The 25227-nt window shown below is 33.8% G+C and overlaps 1 protein-coding gene across 1 annotated transcript in view; it reads left to right on the plus strand.

The window, feature by feature from the left end:
• Positions 1 to 2209: 2209 nt before the first annotated feature.
• Positions 2210 to 25227, plus strand: part of LOC126856368 (tyramine receptor Ser-2) — a 110489-nt gene continuing 87471 nt past the window's right edge. Inside the window, exon 1 of the mRNA XM_050604817.1 lies at positions 2210 to 4721. Within this exon, the coding sequence (XP_050460774.1) occupies positions 3525 to 4721 (1197 nt within the window). The 5' untranslated portion in view covers positions 2210 to 3524. The remainder of the gene's footprint in view (positions 4722 to 25227) is intronic.

The raw sequence follows: 25227 nt of genomic DNA on the forward strand, positions 1-25227 counted from the left end.
CCGACGCTTGCGCCCCAGGTTCCGCGACTCAGACGGCGCCCCGACGCTGGTACCGTCGGACGGAGCGATCGGTCGGGCCAACAGTCAGCCTCCAGTGAGCCAAGCAAGCTCTCTTTCCCTCCCTAACGCTCCCCCCTTTCACATATACATGCACACGCGTACAGGATATACGGCACACCGATACACACACACACACACACATACAACGCAAACGTATACATGCACACAGAGGGAAAGAGAGAGGGAGAGAGAGAGAGAGGCATATACATAGACACGTGCGCACGTACATTCTCTCACTCTCTCACCACCGACATCCTGCGAGAGTCTCCATCCACCGAACGACACGAGAGGGAGTCCGAGTTCCTGGCTCGTCCCTCACGGCTGCAGTGCGTTTCCAAACACCCACGAGACAACCTCGAACTACTCGCACGCACGCACGCATGCACACGGTGTTGAAGAGACACGAGGACAAACGAGACGTCCCCGAGGGCATCTCGTGGTGCTGAGAAGTCGACGAATTGGCTGCTGGACAGCCCGCCACGCGACTGTGTCGTTGATATCAACACAAATGCCGTAATTCATAATATCCATTGCTCACCCTCCGTTTAATTCTGTCATTCATCTGGTCATGCATTAACCCCCTTTCTATCGATAATCCAAATGCCGCGAAAAGCCTCCACTCGCAAGCCAGGCCCGCTCGAGTGAATTGTGCTGACTGTCTAAAAGAAAGAAAAAGTTGTACGTGTGTTTGTGGGGAGACCCGGTGAGACAATCGTGCTCCAATCGAAGTGCGCGAATTGAATCCCTTCTCTGATAATGTCGTTTTGCAACGTATTCGATTCGCAATTCCGATTTTGGTGTTGGAATATTTGAAACAGGCAGGCGAAACAAAATCTCTCCGTGATTTTTTAAAAACGCGATGCTAAGCACATAATACGAGCGAAGGTTTTTGCGTGACTCTCACCGCCTTATAGATTCGCCCTGATATAAATAACAAGGAAACATACGTACGCGGAAATAACGAGCATCGTAGAAAACGAGACCGTCAGAAGCGAAATGTCTCAAGTAAAAGCTGATCTCCGATATTGTCAAAGCCGATGGAAAAGGTAGCACCGTTAAATCGTCAATCGGAAATCGGATCAAGATCAATCGAGTGGCATCGAATCGAGAACGAGGGAATTAAGAATTATTGACCATTTTGACTCGCTTCGAAATAGAGATCGGCGCGATTTAAGAAGACTTTACAAATCGGATGATAACAAGTTTTGCGAGGAGAAATTGGAAGAGGATTCTTTCACCGCGTCAAGAACCGCCAAATCCAAAAGTTCGAGCAAAGCAACGTCCGACAAATATCATGAACTGCCATTGAAAATTTGAAATATATCGAGGACAACGAATGACATTTCGATACAGAGACCAGCATGCGACGTTAATCAGATAAATATTTTCACATTAATTCTCTATTATCGTTGAGATTATACAGTGTCTTTGGTAGACAAATATAGATTATTCGAAAACGTGAGTGAATTCGTGAGAACGGATCTACTTAATCCGATGACCTAGTGCTGTATGAAGGAGGGTTAGAACGAGAGACAAGTAAACCGGACACATTCTGAAGTAATGAGGTTTAATGACGTGTAAATAGGTGTAAATATAGGAAAGTTATATTATATTATATTTATAACGCGCGTGATTTCTTTAAGGCAAAAGAGCAATTTTACTTTATTTTTTCTTCTCTCTCTCTCTCTCTCTCTCTCTCTCTTTCTCGCTTGCTCTCGCTCTTGCTCTCCAAATTTCTCTATCTTCTTCCTCTCTTTGCTTCTCTCTATCACTATATACATATTATATATTAAGTATTAATTATCTCACACTTTATATCTCTATATGTTCTATATTCAATAATAGAGCTTAGAGATTAGGAATATACGCACTTGTAAGCATATACAATCGATATATCGCTAATTCCAATAATTGTAAATTTACGGAAGTTTAATTAAAAATAAGACACATGCACACACATGCAATTCGCGAGTAGCACTCTTTTAAACTCGCATTAATATATATTATACATATTACATATTACGTGTAGCGTATATTATAAATACGTGTATATAGTTCTACAATCTATAATCTCTGTCGTTCTAATTTTTCGTCAAAGTGTTTTCTCGCTGATTTTGTAGTATTCGAAAAGCAGGTCGGAGCAGTACGGGTATCCAGCGCTTAGCCTTTTAGCCCCGACGCGATAATTAATTAGCTCGCGGGCATCGTTAGAGAGAAACAACGTTAAGCCGCGGCGTAGGACTCGAGGAAAGAAAGCGAGAGAAGAAGCGAACGGGGAAATCGCATTTCCGAAGGGAGGAAACGAGCGCGTAATCAATTATCAAGATTTGCGCGAAATCACAGTCTCACGATTGTGTCAAAACGTCTGTCGTCTTGCGAAATTACTTTGGGGATCTATGCTAGTCCTAAAGAGAAATTTTCTTACGATCGTCGACACTTTCTCAAGAAAACTTTTCTCGCTTTATTTGCCTCCAGGCTATGTAGGCCGCTCAAGCTTAATGTAAAGGAAAGGTAAAAAAAAAATAACGGGGACCAATTTTTTACTCTTATTCTCATATAGACTATCTCTCTTCCTCTCTCCTTTTCTATCTTATCTATCTCTCTTTCTCTTTCACTTTCTCTATCCACCTTGATATTCTTAACTAAGTCGCCCACCGGACTATCCATAAATCTCTGTACACTGTCCGTGTTAAGTCTGTTGTGGACCAGTGAATGCAGGAAATACGAGAAACGGAGTTGCGACTCATGTAAGCAATAAATCAGAGACCAACTACGTATGACCACGGCACCGAAGAAGTAACATAAATAACGCTACAACAGCACCGTAGCGGCACGAAACCGAAGGTGTCAATCACGCCGAAATTAGCTAAAGTTAAGCTAAACTAGATTCTAAAAGATTTGGTCCAATAGAGAAAAAAAGCGATTGTCGAAAACGAACTTTACTTTTTAGCTGCGCTAGGCAAGGGTATAAATATGCGCGAGTGCTAATCCTAAAAAATTACAACAGCACGAGAGACTTTTAATTCGAGCAAGAGAAAAAGAAAGATAGATCGAGAAGTGCTTTTCTGATCGAGCGTGATATTATCGATAAATTTGAACCATCTTCTCGAGATATACGTATCGATTAGATACAGCGGAAACAAGCGTCAAAAGCAAGAAAAACTAATTTCTTGAATTGTTCGATCGAAAGAGACGATTTCGAGCAAAAGACAACGGCTTCCATAGGCACGAGCCGAGAGGACGAGGAAGAGCGCGTGTGGCGGCATTTGCGTATTCGACAACAATGGCATTATCCTGAAACGGGCATGACGCCCTTGGCCTCGAGATGCGACGAGACCACCACCCTCCTGTTGTTGCTGCTACTCGAGCTGGCACCCGGGGCACGTTGCTATTCGCGCGCGGCCACGACCTCCGCTTTATCCTTACCGAGATAGCATCTACAGTCCCCGGCGAGGGTGCGAGTGATGCCGCTACTCGGCAGCATTATGACCATCGCCGTTGATAGTCCGACAACGGCGTCCACGAGCGTCTTCGAGGGGAACATGACGTGGTCTCGACCAATCAGTGGTGGCACTACGTTTTCGAGTAACGAGGCCCACCCGACACGTGCGATTCCGTACGGTGAGCGTCAGGCCGTGGCAGCTACCAGCAATCGTGTTAATCGCTTCCACAGTGGCGGAGGTACGAAGTCAGAAGCGAGCAAGAACGCTGCTAAGAACAACGAAAAGTACACCGACGGCGGCGAGCGTGGCATTGCAAAGGAGAGAAAGGGTGACGTGGCGGCAAGAAAGGAAGCTTCCCACCATTGCGGCCAGACTTCAGAAACTCGAGTTTGTGGCAGGAACACCGTAGGCGCGACAAAGAGTGGGGAAACTGCATTTACTGGCGAAGAAAACGTGGCAGGGATAGGCATTGAAGGTGGCGGCGGTGAACAAAGTGTCAACGGCATAGGCAGTACTAACGATAGTGTAAGTGTGAGTACAGGTATATCGAATAGCACGGAGGAGGGAGTCGCGATCGAATACGGGAAGGGTCTGTTGCTCTTTGGTTTTAGCGACACAATGGAGGACATGATCGGTTCGTTCAATGACTCGTTCAACACGAGTCACCGTCATCCTTGGAACATTAGCTTATATAACGATACTTTTCCGGTGCCCGTTCTCAGTGACGATCTGTATCCTTCGGGATATACCATTCCGCAAATTGTAGTTGCGTCTATCCTGGCGACGATGCTGATGATCGTGATTGTCGTTGGAAATATGCTAGTGATAATCGCCATCGCCACGGAGAAGGCGCTCAAGAACATACAGAATTGGTTCATAGCCAGCCTCGCGGTAGCGGACTTCTTTCTCGGCCTCGTGATCATGCCATTCTCGCTTGCTAACGAGATTATGGGCTACTGGATCTTCGGATATTGGTGGTGTGACATTTATTCCGCCATGGACGTGCTGCTGTGTACGGCCAGCATCATGAATCTGTGCCTCATCAGCCTCGACAGATTTTGGAGCATCACCCAAGCGATCGACTACCTGAAGAAAAGAACGCCGGCTAGAGCGGCGCTCATGATCACTCTCGTCTGGATATTATCGGCGCTCGTTTGTATACCCCCATTACTCGGATGGAAAAGACCCACTCCGGAAGAAAAGCATCCCAAATGCAAGGTGAGTGAGGAGAGAGGACATTTTATTAAACAGTGAATTGTTATTTATCGATTTTAATTATACATTATAATATTAATCGTTGTATCTCAAAATGCTTAATTTGAGCGATAAGTAGTGCTTACTCATAAGCCGATATCACGCATAAATGTTGCAAAAGAGTCATATGGAATTATATAAATCGCTAGATTGGAAACACAGAAAATATATCGGGCTATCGGATTAACTTTTTCTAATGAATCGGAAAATTGAAGTATCTCGGTAAAGGTTGACAAACGTCACTTACAGTTCTAATCATTTTGTGTCTTTTTGTTATCAAGTTATTGCAAGCGAAAAATTGTTAGAGCGATGAGGTCAGCATCGAATTCAATTACTTTAGGCAATCAGAATCTTTCTGTGCTGTTCATGTCACAAGCAAGGAATGAGTTGAAATTAAGAAAAAGTTTACTCTCCAAAATCAAATTAAAAATGAAGCAAATTTAAAAAATTTCCTCCTTTATATAATACTTAATTGTTTAAGTTAATTTATTTGTTCTTAATCTGATTAAGATGAATAAAATCTTGATTTCTTTTTATAGTATTAATAATTTTTTAAAAATCTTTATTTAACTTTGTTTTATATTTACCTTATTTTCTACATGAATTCCATCTTCACTATAATAATTAACAACAATAATATTCCATGGAGTATAATTTTATTTTTTTATGTGTCATTTTTTAACATATTTTACGAGTAATTTGACCTGCATGACTGGCGTTTGATAATCTCGATAAGTATGGATTGATGGCGTCGCGTTTAAAGCACTTTGATGAATTCGTTCATGCGCAAAAAGAGGCAAAAGAGGCAAAAAGAGACATCATAACGGGCTAGCCATTATATAAAAGATGAAGCATGCCTCACCCCGTAGAGAAATTATAAGAGAAAGCACGGGACAAAATTCGCGATGCATTTTTACCCTTAAAATCTTCTTCATCCGCGTATATTACTGCGAGTGAGTAGCCTAAAAAAGCAATGTCCCCAATATATAACCAATTTCCAATTTAAATATTTCCATGACATATCCTGTCGCATACACGCGAGAAGGAAGAAAGTAAGATCTGGGACTCAGGCAAGTGGAGTCCATGCAACAGAGAAACCCACCCTTATCCCGAGTCCCTTGAATCTCGTTCACGCTGATCTCCACAAAACGGCACTGTGAATTGGATTGCTATGCTCGACAGTTCGATCTACTGAACTGGTATACTGAAAATCGTATCGGGTTCTCCACTATCTTATATCAATTGCGTAAATCTGTTATTTATTATTAATACGTTTTCTAAAATCTTTAAAACGTCGATATAATAAAAAAGATGCGACTTTATATTGAAATAATGATTACATTTAAGGGAGAAAACCAATGTAAAAAAGGCTAATTTTAAGAATTTTTTCTGATAAACAATTGATTTTTTTAACTTATTTTATTAGCATCACGAAATACATAATTTTCTTTTTGTAAAATTTTTGTTAAGAAATATTAATATTTATAACTACTAGATTGATTAATAGATTGAGTCGCTTTAAAAAAACGGGTGCAACGTAGCAAGCCAATGCAAGCTCTAAAGCAAAAAAAACCAAACATTTTTTAAAAATATAAAACAATAGCTTCAGTTTCACGTACGAATTGGAATAAAAAATCATTTGTTACAAAATTGTTACAAAACTTTTGAAAAAAAGAATTGCAAAATTAGGCATTAATCTCTATTTTTTAACATTACAAAAAAATTATTCAATCAAAAATTCCATACGTGAAATTGAAGCTATTATCTTTATATTTTAAGAAAATGTTTAGTTTTTTTATTTCAGAGCTTTTGTTACCTCGCTACAAACGGATTCTTGTTTTTAAAGCTACATAGGCTATTGTAGCAATAAATAATAATATTTCTTAACAAAAATTTTACAAAAAGTAATTTAAATTATATACTTTGTGACGCAAAAAATGTGATTTGAAAAAAAAAAACAACAATTATTTACCGGAAAAAAAAATCATTAAAAATATTTTTTACACCTTAACGAATATTGTTTTGGATATATATATCGAGAAAAATTTGTTAAAACATATAAGATGTTTTACTATACTTTAGATATTTATTATAACACATATATTATAATTACTTTTTGCAATAAATGTACATAAATAAATACTTACTATGAATTTTCAGCATTTAATGTTCAAAAGGAAGGATTAACAGTTCTTTCCGTCATTTATTACAATTTCTTACAACAGAAAATAGATAATCTAAAAGAGAACAAAAAGTGCTTTCGCGCTATTATAATTGCACATGCTGGCGCATGATTGAATGTACCCTTAAACTTCCAGTGGAACTAATTACTGAATATAATTGAGCTATACATTCCTACGGCGTATAGTTGCGAAACTTGTTTGCCATGCGAATTGTTATGATGGATTGTAAAGCATTTTGCAAATGCGCGAATGCACGTACCTTCATTGTTTTTAGATCTGCATAAAACACATTCAGATATAAGTTTAATAAACGGTAAACAAGTTGCATACTTTTCTCATCAAATCGTGTAACTTCTATAATGACGAGCTATTTACGTACAACTCGCTTATCTACTTAAGTTGAGTAACGTTAATTACATGGAAAAGGATCATATTTAAACTTTTTTTTTTCTAAGCAAAATAACAGGTAGAGCAAAAAACAGCAGGGAAAGCAAAAGTGTAAACTCGATTATGAGTAGAGAGCACGATCTCTTTGCTTGATATTTGAATGAAGCGGCATATCGTGATGATGGAGAAGCAGTTATTACGTGCACGAAAATCGAGTCCGTCACGAAGACGTGACGAGTGGAGATCTCGAATATATACATCGACTTTACGCGAGGTTGAGGTGTGTCGTTTAAAAATCGGTTGGATCTACAAACCACATGACGTATTATGAAAAGGATTGAAATTTGATTCTCGGCCGTAGATTAATCTGCCACAAAGAATTTAATGCATTGCATTGCAATGTCAGTCCCCCTGTAATATGTATCGCATCTTATAGAAATATAAATATATACATTTAAAAAACTGAGCGTTATCTTATCTGCTATGTCTATCTTTAATATAAGAAACGATAAGAATATAAGAATTCTGCCTTACAAACAACGATAAAGAGTTAATTTTCTTTTTCAGTTACGTGATCATTTGGTTAAATCTCCAAATGAAAATAGAATTGTAATTCATTGTATTAAACGCTAAATAGCGATCATGTGTTTTATTAAAAAATTTAAATAATTAAGTTATCAAATTGTCAAACAAGAGAATTTAAATTGTCTTAATATACATATATATTATCATGTATGCAATACAAATATAATTTATGATTATTATATTTTTTCATATTCTTCTTAATTTCTTTGCTTATTATCTTTTAACCGCACAAAGAGAGTGCATTTTTCACTTTTTAAATATTTTCCTTTTAAAAATGCCCCGATGAAAAGATGACACGCGAACATCAGTTAAGGTGCATTTTACTATCTTTTTTCGTTCCACTACTTTTCGTTGTACTTGTCATTATGGATCTGACAATCTTGTTCCACGATTTCTTGCTCTCTCACACGTCCTCTTTTCTCATCTATCCAGCCAAAGACACGATGTGAGGTCCTCCCAACCGACGATATTGCCATTGGATTTTTCTGACTGGTGACAAATGGAAGAACGACAAGTACCGTGCGACCGGAACGAAGGGGCGGACGATCGCAATCATCGCACTTTAATCTTTTAATGCGATTAGATCGGCGCTTCTTTGGTTATTAACAAAGGCGGATTGGAAAGTGGGATTTGTCTTTTTCGCTATTTCCTGCGCTTATCTTTATTTCACAAAACTTGGCTGCTAAGAAAATAATACTTTAAATAATACTAAAATTATGCAAAAAATCTCTCGGAGAAATAATCGGGTGTTTTTTTTTTTTGCTCACAGATTTCGTAGCAAAGTTGCAGGTGATTTTTTGCATCAGGCATAAATGATGAAGGAATACGAAATATTTTGCGAAATTTATATTGTATTCTATTTGTATCATATATTCAGGAATTGTGTGAAATAAATAAATTGTGTGTATACATATATGTACACGTATAGTGAAAAATTTAATGCCATGGAGAGAATAATCGCCGTCGATGCTTTTAATGTGATTAGTTTGCTTTATCGGCGATGCAATAGAATTAATGGACAAAAAAATGTGACTTAATGTTTTTCGTAATCATATATTCAGAATTCAGAGTAGAATGGATAACGAATTTTGCGTACGCGAACAGGAATTACTTAACGTATTTACTTTAATTATCTGTTAATAAACTACATCAAGGCGGAGAGGGGTAATATCAAAGAGGAATCTAGGTAAATTCTAGTCATTAATTCCAAGTCCTGCTTCTGACATAGACTACATCCGGAACACGAGCACTTATAAAACGTTTTGCAAAGTTTATAGGATCATCTAAAGTATCTGAATTTGTTAAGGAAAGTACGCAAGAAGATAGAGATAGATAGATAGATAGATAGATAGAGAGAGAGAGAGAGAGAGAGAGAGAGAGAGAATTGGATGGTATATATTCAAGAGAAGGATGTAGTTTTCACTCTGCGTTGTCTTTTAATGCGATTAGTTTAGCATCTCTACAACGATGTGCAACGCAGTATAAGTTAACGTTTACAACCAAGTTGCAATTGTTCTTAATAGGTGACAATGTGTTTGTTACGTGGCTTTTACATCATGTCATTCGCACAGTATAAAATATTTTATAAAATTATGTATTTATTTTTATTTTATATATTATCTATTTTGTAATTTTCAATATAATATTCTTTTCATTTTAGAAAAGTATAATTGTTTTCTGAAAATCTCTCTTCTTTTTCTACATCTTATACGATTTAAGATGAAACGTGCTCACGTACGCAATATCTTTCTTTTTTTTTTTTTGAGAGAGAGAAGTTCAAAATTTTTGGATCAAAAAGGATTCGATACCGGTATGACAATCAAATCGTTATGGACTCTTTCTACACAGAGATTTGCTTCAGCAAATGCAACATTGCATTCTGTACTGATTAGAGAGTATATCACATTAGTTTTCACTTTGTATATCGAAATATACGGTTGCCGTGTGTTTGTTATTTTTCTCGTGTTGGAGCAAAACCGGATACCTACACATCTCATGTAATGAAAAGAGGGAAAAACTCATATCTTGACTTTGTCTTCCTACAAAAAGCAGTTAAAAACTAGCATTTAGAAAAAGAAATCACTAAAAAGAAGCTTTTCGAGACTCTTAAAGTTAAAAAATTAAATAAAAAAATTCTGCAGCAATATAGAATAAGAGGACAAAGCATCTTTATTTATGATTTTTGTCAATAAAATTTTTCTATTGTATTTTGATTAAAATAAGTCTAGATTTTGTGATTTTTTTTTCTTTTTGTAATTTTTTCTGGCGGTATTTTACACGTTTTTAAATGGATACCCAGTTTTATTTTAAGGCAAAACTGGATATTTTGATTTCTCCAAAAAATTCTGTTAACCTTAATCAAATATTTCTTTTCAACAATTAGCCTCATTTTCTCAAAATTTCACCAAGGTTCACTAAAAACTACTAACGATCAGCAAAATTTTTTTTACTCTTTAATTTTTAGGAAGCCAAAAAATACCCGATTTTACCATATTTTCCCTTATATATATTTGTGTTGTCTTATGACATGAAGCGACAGCGCAATATCTTTTAGAGATATGCAAAAATGTTACAGATATAAGTAATCTGATTACTACAAAATCTCGCAGCAAGATGTTTCTCAAATATTTCACTTGAAAAAGATTGATAAATTGCCTGTGTTCACGCATTTTCTTTTTATTAAAATTGAAAAATACATTTGTTTATTTATATTATATTTTTCTATTTTTGCTTTTGGAATATCATTTCTAATATCTGAATATTATATGTATAAATCATTAAGTGGAATATGGAAACTCATTAGTTTCATTGACACTCTAATTATGATGTCAATTAGACCAAAATTCCCTACGCGACGTTTTATTATATAACTATATATGCACAATTCGTTAACATATTTCCAGAGAAATTCACTTTGTCGGCTCTTATACTTGTAAGTAAATTTATTCTTATTTTGAAGTGGAAACTTGAGAAATCAATTATGAAATAAATTCTACGTAGTTTCTTAAGACTAACAATAAGCACAAGAACGCAAACCGCTTTTTAAGTTTCTTTAACGTTACATAATTGTTGTTTTATATTTATTGCTAAGAACAAAATGCACTAATTGATTGCATTACTGCAATAAGTTTTTATGGCGTTATCTTTTAAAGTGTGGTTTTATTTTTATCGTGACATTTTAAATCACGTGCATAAGTATAAATTTAATTTGTGCGAATAAAAATCGTCAAAAGAATAAATGCTTCTTTCTAAATGCAGTTTAATCATCAAAGAAGTAACTGCATCTCAATTTGACGCTTACCAAGTAGAATGCTGCATTAAAAAGTTGAATGGTTTGAGGAAGTAGAAAATGCTACAGAAGTTTTAAATAGACTGTCCCCTGTAGGTATAATTGCAGATGTTTCAGTACCAGAAATGCTTTACAAGAGTAGAAGTGAGAATAAGAAGTAATAAGAAATGAGTTGTTCATGTTTAATTTGCTGGTTTTGTTTGTATGACACATTGATCAATTAATTCTAAATTTTGATTTATTAGATTATATTACGATTTATTTTTTAGTAATAATATTTTTTCTTTAACACCCATTATTTTTTCTCATTATTTTCATGATTTCCAATTTGAATTATTACAAATTAAGAATATGAAATATATGTTTTTTTTTCTACATGCATTCTAAATATCTAAATATTCATATTGCATGTGTGTGAATAAACATATATGAAGTCAACATTAATGAAGTTTATATTTTGTGTCGCAAAAACAATTTGATGTGTTTAAATAGTCTTTATATGCGAGCTTATATGAAAGTTAATACTAGTTACATCTTATTGCATATGCAACGACATCTCACGCAAAGGGGTTTCAAATAAGAAAAAAAAAAACATTTTTTATAATGAGTTTACAAAATAAACTTTAAAAGCATTTCGAGAATAGCTAATTTGAGTTGATAAAAGTTTATATGTTTAATGTAAGCGGTAAAATGTAATTTTTTTTTTTAATTCTGCATGAAATAATGTATTTTTTAAATAGAATTGTAGGATACACACTCACACATTTGACATAATATTGATTTAAATAAAATAATTAAATTTAAAACACACCGCAAGGAAAGATATATCTCCCATTCCAATTTTCGTTAAAGAAAAATCGATTTGAGATTAATTAAAGAAAGATACCGCGGTATCTCTTAGACATGTTGTATATCTCCCTTCGACAGAGAGAGCACTTTCGTCGCCTGCCTATAGAAGTTGCGGTGGTGTTGGGCGGTACTAAATACTACGTGAAGCGAATAAATATAAAGCAGGGCGACGCCCATGCAAATTTATTCCATCTTGGTGATTGAAAGGCACTATTACTAAATATAAAATTATCCAGAAGACGTTGTATAAATTCTTATAGAGGAATCTCATCATCATTCGTGTGTGATGACCTACTACTTGACATTTCATAAAATCTGAAAGTTCAGAGGACATACGCATGAGTGCTACTATTTTTAAGATTACTTAAGACAAGGAAACTTTGAGAAAATAAATAAAAAAAAAAAAAAATTGAAAAACTTTATAAATTTTTTTTAACGCGCAAATTGTACATATATTGTCTTTAAATTATTGTCAAAATTATATTAATTTTAAAATTAATATTACTTTTAATAAAAAACAATTTTAAAGAAATTCGCATTTTATTCTTTTTTAGTTGTAGTTAGAAAGAAATTTTATGTAATTGATGCTTTTCACTGTGTGTGTTGTATCTTTATAATGCGACTTTTAGCTGTTTTTCCGAAAATAATAGACAATAATAAAAATTTAGAAAATAACGATTAAAAATGCCTGAACAATTCGCGTTTCGACATGCCGCATTTCGCGGGACACTTTTCAAAGTTTCGTCGGCGAAGATCGTCGATAGGATGCAGATTCTCCTCTATTGTATCTGCATTCCTCATGTCGATACTACTCGTGACATTGCCGCATAAAACTTTCATGGAATTCGAGGGATGCGCGAAATCGAAGGTATCCACCTCGGGATTGCATCGCTTCCCAAAAGAGCAATTGCGGGAATCACTCCCAAATGCATTCCGTATAAACATATGCAGTTTGCTATCTTGCGCCGTAAAGTATGCTCCAGGTATTAAGCTATGAATTATTAGCGTCGAAATTAGCACTTTCTCACGCGCCCATATTAAAAGCAATGGAAATATAAAACACATTTTACATTTCTAATGCCAAGTTTATTTTTGTTAAAATTTACATCAATAAATGTCGTGGAAATATTTTTATACATATTTTATTACATTGTTTCTTGCCGAAATATGACATTTGCTATTAAAGTAACGAAAAATATTAATGTTTCATTTCCGAGTATTTTTAATTTTACATAATTCTAATTGCGTAAAATAGAGAATATATTCACTTGACGATCCAATATTTGATATTTACGGGTAGATTACTAAAATACGCACGGCATGTAGAATTTTTGCAGTTGCAAAACTTTGTTCAATATTTAATTTAGTACGTGACTTTCTGCTTCACGCTGCGGGAATACTATTTTCTCTCGAAGTCGTAAAACGCAAACGGAGCAGCAAAATATGTTATGCCGTTGTTTGGCACTCGGAGCATGCGAAATATTCGTACCCAGCTTCGTGCAATTACAAAAAGAAGCGTGCGCGGAACGTAAATGGCCGACTCAAGTTCCGCGATCGTTCATTTCAAAGATATTAACAAAACTTTGAACAGCAGACATTTTTTTGCAATTTCAATTTATTATGCGTTTATAAAAAAATTTTCTAGTCTCAGAGTGTCTTTTAGATGTTCAGGAAGCAAAGAGGAAGATAAAGTTCCATTAGATCTTGAGGCCGTGACCCGACTCGACCACTTTCTTACAGACCTCTTCTCTCCTTCTCCCTTCCCTGGTCTATCTCTATCTATTCTATTAAAAAGGGGATATAAAGATGTAAGACCAACACCTGTTCCTTTTGTTTGGTTTCTTTCGTTGCAAACAGCTGATGATATCGACGCTTCATTATTTTATAATCAATAAATCCGCGTTTAATCGGTCGCAGAATTCTGATTAAATATCTTGATAAAGTGCTAACGGCACGTGATGCTCTTTTTCAAAATAACTCACGAAAATCACTGCTTGTTGGTTTAATTGCCTCGTTTTAAGCGCGAAATTAACAACCCTGTGGTTCAGTATTTTAGACTTTTCGCGAAGATCTGTTCATGTTTATTTACTCCACTTAATTTGAAACAACAACAAGCCGAATAAATAGCGCGACGTGTGCGACAATAATTCTTTGAAATAAATATTGGCGGTGTAATGTACAGCTTGGATACAAGCCAGTTTTGTCAGACAATAAAATGAGAACTCTCGCCGGCCTAAAGAAGCGAGAATGAAATCTTCACTCACAAATCGTATAAAAACGCGTAAAATAAACTTTACTGCTATTAAAGTGTTGCCCGCATTTTTATATGAAGATACAATAGTCTCTGTGTTCTGAGATACCATTTTAAGATATCTTTCTTTATAAAAGTACTATTTTCAAAGTAGATACTGTATCAATCTATCTAGCGAATACGAACAAATATGAAATGCAATTTTCTTTTTATTATTTTTATTCGGCGTTATTTTATTTATCAATAATTTTGTATCTTTATATCTAAAAATTTGAAATAATTTCATGTCATGAATGATAACTTGATAAAAAAATATTAATTGTATTTGTTTAATTTTCAATATGAATATATTTCTTTCACGAGAAAATATAATAATGGCAAATAATTTTTATTGGTTGATTGAAATTTTGACGTCGTAAAAATTGGCGTTGTTGAAAATAAATCATCGCCGCAATCAATTTAAATTTTAGTAAGCGTCATTGATTTCCCAGCAAATACAAGCGAAAGCATTCATCGAGATTCTCAATCACGCGGAATTAACACTACCTGATTTAGATTACTCGGTTACCCTGTAAATTGTAGATCTTGTTTGAAATCGACATCCGTTCGCTCCTCGTTAGAAGAAACTCGTACGATTTTCATTTGAATTGATGAGATAATTGCGTTGCAATTTAATCGAAATATCTCGGGCTTTAGCTGGGATGGAGGGGAGGGAGGGGATGTAAGAGATATATATTACAATAGAGGATACGCTAGTAATGAAAATAAAAAGTAATCACGGATTTAGTACTTGTTTTACTAATGCTTCTTTCCTTTCAATTCTTGCAATTTTTGAACACAGGATGCTTTTGCGTTATTTGTGGTACAGTTGCTTCTATACTACTACTTGTTTGTCTCTACAGTTGTTTTTATATTGTCTCTTCGCAATATTCTCTTGTGTCTTGCTTGCTGACATATTTAGGCGCAGCTGTATTCTATCTGATATGCAAATCGCTTATATCGCAATATCTGTGATATTGCATCGTTAAATAAATTGGTTAAAAAAAAAAAAAATAAAAGTGTTGTAAATTTAATTTTGTGAAATTTAAAATTATATTAGATATGCGCTCCATCATCTCTTAATGCATCCATATCTCATTAAAAATTCCAAAGTCTTGATATTGTCTGTAAACTCTTAAATAAAGCCACTTAGAATACAAACTATCTTCTGAATGACACATCATATGACATTCTATGCACAGCCAATCTTTTTATTTCGCGCTATTTGTACTCTCTGATTCTGCCAGAACAGACGGCATTAAATTTCACAAGGCAATCAGCACGCAGTTTGCTCTGAAAATTAAATCGATACGCCGCCACGTATTGCCATATTAAGTCCGTACTACGTGACTGTCGCGCCGACGAGTGCCAGTAGTGAAATCGAGGTCGACTCAGCCCGTGCGTCAGGACGAGAGAACATGCGGACAACCGCCTTTGTCGTGTGCTGGGTACGAACAATCAAAAGACTAAAGAGCACCAATTGAGTTCGGGATTGATATTGAAAACCGACAGAAGCTTAAAAAAAGTTGGATAGGAGAAAATTGTGGGCGCCAGTACAAAAAAAAGGCGGAACGAGAGTGACGAGAGTAATTCATTTGACGGATGTTACAGCTGAGCGCCTGGTTAATCGGCACTTGCATTCTCTCTCTCTCTCTCTCTCTCTCTCTCTCTCTCTCTCTTTCTCTCTCTTTGCTAGGTTCACATATACTTCGCTTTAAACACATCGGGTTTTATATCCATTTGTCTTTTTGCTTCACTCTTTTAACAAACGTAATAGTACGCAGAACGGCTTTTCTCACTCAGGCTCACCTATTTTCTCTTGAAAATCACGAGATACCTTTTAAATTATCGTATAACCCGCAACGTATTTTATTCCATGCAAGAGTATTTTACTCGCTCACAAGCGGTGTAACATAGCCAACTTTAAGATTAATACATACATAAATCCTGTGTTATCAAAAAATTTTAGTTTGTTGAAAAAGTATTTGTTTAGTTGCTATATATTCTGATATATTATTATTTTATTCCACCGATAATAAATCATAGTGCACGATCATATATGTATATCGCGAATAAATTAATTTAATTTAATTTTTCTGTCTTATATCATTTTCACATAAAAATGTCTCGCTACTTTTTTGTCTTTATAATATTGAAGCAAATTATTTTATGCCGATGCAAATTTTTACCTTACCTTAGGAAAGTAAATTTCGTGCGGTTTATATGCGGTTTTTCTAGATACTGTTTATGAATATTATGAGAAATTTTCAGTTTAAAACATAGTAACATCGCGCTGCTTCAAGCTAAAAAACTCGTATGCTAAAAAACTCTGTGTGCTAAAGAGTTTAGCATTAAACAGCCATATTCCAGCATTCTTGCAACATCGAGGTTAAGTTTCGATCTGCTTCGTTACTTCAATCATAAAATAATCTTGATTTATAAATATTGAAAAATAACAATTTCAAATATTAAATTATAATTTTATATTATATATATATATATATATATATATATATATATATATATAATTATATTATATTTTAAATATTATTTAAAATTGAAGAAACATCATTTTACATATTTCTTACTCCACTATCAATTTTTATTTCTCTAATATTTTAATATGTATAGATATTTGTATATATATATATATATATATATATATATATATATATATATATATATGTATATATAAATTATTTATAAAATTTATAAAAATAGAAAATATACATATTTGTCGATTTATAATTTTGTTCTGAACCATAATATTTATGCAATAAAAAAAAGCATTATTCCATAAATTATTTCACGTTAGACGTTAGATACTTTGATATTTTATTTTGAATTGAAATTATAAGCGCGGCAAAAATGATCCTCTTTCGAAACAATAAATTGAATAAAAACTTCTGTGATCAAATCCGTTTTTTTCGAAAAAGGATATTACAAACAGAACAAGAAAAGAAAATATATTTGAAAATAATATGATTCTAGCTTCTTTCTTTGATTGAATATTTTTAAATTAACATACTATATTGAAATGAAAGTTATCTTACATGAAAATGTAAATAGTTTTATTTTTGTCTTACTTATTAAGTATTTATACAGACCAGAACTCTATTATCTAATTATTTCTCTTAATTTAGCGAGGTTTTTAATTTTATTTCAAGATCAAAAATTTGACATTTGTCAATATATTGTCAAATAATAGAATATTGTAGATTAAAGGTAATGTAATTCATTTTTTCTTGTTTCAACAAATACGATATTAAAGAAATTTTGTTATTAAATATCATATTTTTTCTTTCCAATTATCTGTTTCTTCTCTGTTACAAGAGTAAATTGCTGATACTTATGTTCTCGAATAAGTACTCGAATTTTCAAGAGCTCTTTAGTTTCGTCGAGTGGAATACGAACATGCTCAAGTAGCTATCCTGATTATGTCGGTAAACTCAAAAGTTTTAATCTACTTTCATAAATGATGAAGACTTCATAACTTTCATCAAGTTTAGGAAGTTATTTTTTAATATGCTTGAACGAAAGCATTTGAAGATATGCTTGTTTAGAGTGAAATTTTATGAGGTAATATTTTGCAATTATTTTTCATTTATATACATATTGTATGCATATCATGTCATTAAATTCAAAATACGAATATGTTATAAATATATTTAATTAAACAAGTATAATTTATATTAAATACTCTCATTAGTTTAATTACATATATTCTACTTTAGCTTTCGAAGGTTTATAAATAATATCATGATACTATGTGTGTATGTATTGCTACTTTATATAATATCTTTTTATAATAAATAATAATACTAAAAATATTAACTGCAAATTATAATTAAATTATTACAATAGTAGTTTTATTTTTTTAGTACATTATGTTTTTTTTTAATAAATTATTAATAAATTTATGTAAATTATTTATTATAAAAAAAGAATAATAAAATGATAATATTCGCACATTATAGATGACAGAAAACATAAATGTAGAAAACAAAATTCAAACAATACGATAAGACGATGCATTCATCACGAAGAGATAGTACAACACATGCAAACAATCTCAAAAAATAATTCATAGCAACGTGCATGTATGTATAAAAAGGTACGGTATGTATGTATATATATCAGTGATTGTATATAAATTCAGAAATAAGAATAAAGAAGTTGTTGTTAGCATATTCAATTCAATTTGTCCGGGGAATTTTATGCTAATGGATTTTTTTTTCAGACTACTCGATCCTAAGAAACTAGAATGAACGAGAATGAAAATGCCATTCGAGCGATCGTTTTTATGTGGACCGAGAACCTTTTTTTGATAATTTCCTATAAAATATATTCTGCGCGTCGAATCGCGCGGAATATGTTCCGTGGACACGAGATTATCAATCAAGATTATTGCGGTTGACGAGGAGATATAGTTTAAGACCCACGTGAAATCTGTGCAAAGGCAAGACGGGCGACACGGAAAACATTAGTTTTTCCCTCTGCAAATCCATTGCGTTAACGTTGCAGCGACGTGACAGCCGGCCTTAAGCTCGCCCACTGTGACCGAGAGATGCATTTCACGACGCCGCACAATTCGCAAGCAATTCCAAAGTAATTTGCGGTGACACACCTCGGCTGCACACCGTGCTGTCACGAACGGGCACAGAGAGATGTGTCACGTCGCTCTCGCGTACTTTATTAAAAAATTTCCGAGACAAGAGGCATTTTCGGCATCCCTCGTATCATCGGGGAACAACGCGGGATCCCTGCCTTCGTGACGGCGAACGGTAGAGCCGCGCTCTCCCGTAGTAGCTGCATCTCACCGTAGGCGTACAGTACAGGGTGGGTGGGTGGGTGGCTGCTTTTTAATAAGATCACCCACACGCTCGTCCTAGTTCTCCTAGTCATCGTGCTCTCTTGTATTGCTCTCGTCCGACCGCCGCGGCAAGACAAGGCGATGCGCTCTAAATGCCGCTCCTCCGTGCCGGTATCCGACTGCATATACAAGTCTCGCGTGCTACGAGGAATGGAGATAACCGTAGTTTCCGCTTTACGGGGGGTGAATTCGTGTGGTGCATCGCGCATTTGCCGGGCGATCGTAGTACGTATACCGAGCCCCGCGATAATCGAGAAAGAGCAGCGGGGCAACCGGAGAGGAAAGGAAGAACGATATGGGTTTAGCGGCGCGAAAGTATAAACATCGAAATACGATAATCGCGAAATGGTAAGAGGGAGGGAGGGAGGGGGAGTTATTAGTCGCGAGGAAACATCGTTCCGCTGTAGAATAAATTACATTATGGATTCAGATTTGCGCGCAGCAGGTAGGTAGGTAGGGGGATAGGAGGGAGGGGGGCAGAAGGAGAGGCAGGTGTATCTAGCGGTAAGCTAATGGAGGAAAGTAGTAGTCGGGGAAGAAGTATCGAGAATTCCGTGCTTTTACGAGAATCGTGCTTCGTCGTACTCTACGAGAATGCGTGCATAGCAGTTTCCGCGGAGTTTCAACCATGCGTGATCACTTTACCGCTTTTTATTCCTGACGATTCGCACAAATCTACAAGAGTGTAGAGACTTGCGGTAAGGTAGAACATTTTAGTCGGCTATGGTACATTGAGGCGAGTGGTGTTTTATAAAAGATTTCAATAAAATTATATCGTTCTAAATCTATAAAAAGTATTATTTTTTTTAAATGAGGATATAACAACACATGTAATGCTTCTCTTAACTATAATGATTGCAATGTTTGAAAAGTAAATTAATTAACGATTTCTATTTTATGTTTACTTTTGTATTTTATTCATTAATTTTATTTTCTGCTCTCCCTCTCTCTCTCTCTCTCTCTCTCTCTCTCTCTTACTGACTAGTTTTATTTTGATTATATTCAAATTATTATAAATGCAAAAAAATATTGTATATCCCTATGTTTGTGACTTTACTTGTATCATGTTTTCATTGCAACGTTTTCATCAGCGTATAAATCCACAAGTATGTTTTCACATTAATTTTTAATATTTATCTTTTTTTATACTCTTTGTAAAAAAACATATTTTCCGTATTTTTATTGATACTTCAAAAGTATTTTTTTGAACAATATTCTTTGAAATATTATTTTTACCATTAAATAAATATAATTTTTAGATAACTATAAAAAGGGACACAAGAGAAGAGGGAAAAGGAGAAGGAGAGAGAGAGAGAGAGAGAGAGAGAGAAAGGAGAAAAAAAAATAACACTAACAGCAAAGCAGAAATATGTAGACAAAGAGAAAAAGAGAAATGAAACTTTCGGTTGCTAGATTCGTACTCCGCTCTCGTAAAATCGTAATGCGTCGGATACTCTGCGCCGAATGTTAGAAAACAGCTAATGCTCTATTCAAGGTGCGGATCACATGCCGTCAAGGACTTCGAAGCGGGAGGCACTCAACCCAAGCTTTAAGAATGCAAAAGACCGATTATCAGACGTTACCGTTGCTCGAATGGCTGAACGAAAATAACTAGCTGAAAGCCCATCAATTATGTAGATCTAACATAGCCGAGCGAATTCGATATGAATGTTGGAGAACGATGCTGAACACGTGAGATAAAGAAACGAAAGAATATATAGTGAGTTATTTCTAGCCATTTTCTAGCCATTTGACTTTATCACAAATTTTCATTATCAAATTTCTACTATCCTTTGTAAATATACCAACTTTTTCCTCTGATATTAATCACGAATAAAATTGGTTACAGCGTGTATTTATCATGAGAAGCCAAAATTATCTTTCATATCGCCAATTAACTGCGCAATAATTAACAACTATTGATACACGGCTAGCTAATCGAGCGCTTAATTAAAATTGAAACAAACACCTAAAATCGCTGATATATTCCGTACGCAGAGATCCGGTCGGTTTAAATTACAGCATCCATATCTAATTATTTATTCAATGTGCTTGTTAAAGTTAAATTGCGTCCACGGCACGCCACTTATACATCTCCTCAAGGCACTAATTTATACTAGGGGAGGGAAAGCTGAGAGTTTAATTTACGCAAAATATTGTTAGATACCACCTTGCTGCGGCACTTCTAACTTTTCTCATTAGCCTCGAGTTTCACTCACAGTTATTTACTTAAACAAATTAGGCATACCCCGCGCGTTGGTCCGTTTAGAATGAGACTTGCCTACTGACGACGCAACGTTTTCTGTTATCACATAATCTCGCTGCACTCTGCGTCAGAAGAATTCCAATAGCATCTAGCGTCTTTTTAGATAAGTAATTATCTCGACATTACATTAATCATATGTGTCTTAAAAAGAAAAGGCGTTTCATAAATATAAAATAAGTAAAAAATTGTACAAATTAGAAACATGCACATTGCTTCATCATAATTTTATTACCTTCCCTTTATAATATCCGTAAGAATGTTTCATGTTAAAATATTTAGCCTGATATTTTAAAATTTGCAGAAGTTAGAGCAGCCACATCTTTTTTTTTAGAAAAATTCAAAATTTAAAAAAAAAGTAAACTTTTTTACTAATTCTCATCAAATTCAAAACCAACCATCCTTTAATGATATTCTGTTCACGTAAAAATATTTAGCCCGATAGCTCAAAATTTGTGAAAGCTAGAGCGTGCGCAGACATTTATTGAAAAATTCAAAACTTCATAAAAAATCTTTCAGCAATTCTCATCAAATTTAATACCAACTATCTTTTAATGATATTCTATTCTTGTGAAAATATTTAGACCGATATATCAACACATACACACATACGGACATTTTGTAAAAATGTGATTTTTCGACATTTTAGAACATTCTGAATACTATTATTGGTATTGAAAATGAAAAAAGAAATTTTTTCTTAAAAACAAAACTTCCTCTATAAGGAAGCAAAACACATAGAGATGTATATGAATTTAGTTTCACTATATTATATCTTTTACAATATTTCTTTCTTTTCTTTCGTATGTAATTCTGAAATGCATCGTTGATCGTGTTTTCAAAATCTCGGTAATATTCAACGTCGCACTATCCTCGGGGATTTCCCCGTTTAGTCAGGTTGTCCTTGATCGTTGAAACTTGTCAGCAAATCAACAAAATTGATACACAACTCTCGAAGAGTTCGCTTACGGGCACAATATCTTTCTTTCTCCTGCCGTGCGTTTTCTTTACTTTGAGAATAAATCTTGCTTTGCTTCTCGATCCGAGTTTTGCCGTTGTCGGTAAATGTTTTTCCGGGAACGTGAGAGGAAGAGCTTTTGCTTGTGCTGAATGTGGTTGTGTTTGATTCTTCAATGGCTATCCTTTTTCTTCTATTTCGATAGTTACCGCAACTATGACAAACTCGCGGAAGAAAACCCAAGCAATATGGGAAAAAGAGCGATAAGCAATTTGAGTCAGAACAGTAAAACCATTGACCTGGTATGTCGAACAATCTTTCGGCTATATAACCCGCTCCTTCATTTTCTTTCTTTCGTCGACCGTTTCCGCTTGCACTTCAACACGATGTACCCACCTTGTCGGTCGCATTTATCTCATAGATAATAGTTATATATAAAACGTTTCTAAAACATTATCTATATGATCTAGATGAATCTCTTCTGTATCAAATATTTTATACATTATAAAATATATTATGTAATATTGTGTATATATACAGGATGTTTCTAAATAAATGCAAAAAATTTTAGGAAATGATTCTTTATCGGAAATTAAGAAAAGTCTTTTATATAAACATATTCCTATATTTCTTTCTGAGAAATTACACTTCTCCAAAGGGGGAGATAAAAATTAAACTTCTATTTTTTTTTCCAAATTTTGGACAAATTAGAAAAATGAAATTTGGTGGACATTTTCTACTATAAAAAAAAGATATTTATTAATATCTTTTTATTTATTATTATCTTTATTAATATCTTTTTAATCTCCCCGTATTGTTAAGGAGATGAAACTAACAACACCTATTCAATTTTTTATTAAAACTTTTTAACGAACCGGAATGTGATCATCTAAAAATATGCCTTAGAATACTTGATTTCTTTACAAATTTTTTTATCTTTTTTATTTTTTTCGTAAAATCAATAGCTTTTGAGACAAAAATTAAAATACATCACGCACAATACGGTGCTAAATGGCATAGGTTTGAATTACGAGAGATTAAATTTTAAAATAAAAATAACGAGCAAAACAAAATTATACTAAATGTTGGGAAAAAACAGAACAAAAACAAAATTATAATAAAAATCTAATTTTTACCTTCCTTTTTGGAGAAGTGTAACTCTTCAGGGAGGGACATAAGAATATGTGTTTATATAAAAGATTCTCTTAATTTTTGACAAAGCATCATCTTTTAAAATTTTTTGCATTTATTTAGAAACATTCTGTATATATATATATATATATATATATATATATATATATATATGTATGTATATAATATACACAATATAAAATATTAAATATATATATCACTCTTTATGATATAAAGTGATATAAAATGATATAAAATGATAAAGTAAAAGATGATATAAAAAATCAGTTTTTTATATTTTACGTATATGTCTAATTATAAATAATATTTTTATTTAATAATTTTTTATTTATATTTAATCTAGATATATAAATTTAATAAATTATTTTATTTTTTAATGTAATGCTTTTCTTCGTTTCATATATTATATCATCAAAGTTTTATTATAAATTGCTAAATAACTATAGTAATTATGGCATTTATATTATTTTCTTTTAATACGCTGTGGATTAATTAAACGGATTACAATGTATACTTGTTAAACATTATCGAAATTGAATACGCAATTATGGTATCACGTACTAGCGCGTTACGTTTCGTTAAATAATATATGTATAAGCATAATATGAACAGAACAGAGCGTGTTACACGTGTAAAGATGCGCTTTGAGAGCGTAAAATGTAGCGGCGAAAAAGCAGCGAATAATTTCCGATTGAAATTCGCTTCCGTTTCAATGCAGATGATATTTTAGCTTCGGCGTTTTCTCGATTTTACTAAAATACAAATAAACGATGCTGGTCTACAAATTGCAAACGGTTAAATCCGCGAAGATTGATTCTCTATTGTGTTCGTTCCCAATTACCCGCTGTTTAATCGGTCATGTTAAATATAATGTTAACCGAATTAGCCAAAACGGAGCCATTGTACACGCGCTGTTGTAAAACACACAGTGGTATAATATCCAAATATCATTAATGATCATTGCAAAACCATATTGCAAGGGATACAGGCGCACACATGACACATCATATTGATGCATCAATGACGTCGTCCATAATGCTAATTACACTTTACTCATTGTTACACGTGGAGCATCGTTTGTAATATCGATTAATATAATGTAATACCTAAATACATATTGTATTTGACGTTGCAATTAAGTATCGATCAATAATACTGGCATACTATGCTGATAACTACAATTTGATCGTACTAAAATTTTCTATATTATTAGTAATTTAAAGCCGATGTATATATGTATCTGCAAATACGAGCGATTAAGTGCTTATGATAGTTTATGATAATTCCTAATATCTTAATTAATCCAAAACTATGTATATGAAACTTATTTATTTTTTTAAGATGAAATAGTTTAATTAATAAAAATTATGAATTAGATATCTATGGCAGATATACAATCTTTGAATTCGTTCGAATTGTTTGATTTTTCGATATATTTCAAAAATGAATGATCTCATGATCGTTTCACAGGAATGGTTTATGCGACTTCGTGCCTTCTTATCTTTTATGATTTTCTCGAAGTATTTTCTGACGCTACAACAATCGAAATTGCGGAATAGCTGTAGAATATAAACGATAAAGAATCGTTTACCTAACGCGCAAGCTATATCGAATAAATCACAATATGAAAATGCGAAAATA

Source organism: Cataglyphis hispanica, chromosome 18 (assembly GCF_021464435.1).
Source record: "Cataglyphis hispanica isolate Lineage 1 chromosome 18, ULB_Chis1_1.0, whole genome shotgun sequence".
Classification (NCBI taxonomy): domain Eukaryota; kingdom Metazoa; phylum Arthropoda; class Insecta; order Hymenoptera; family Formicidae; genus Cataglyphis; species Cataglyphis hispanica.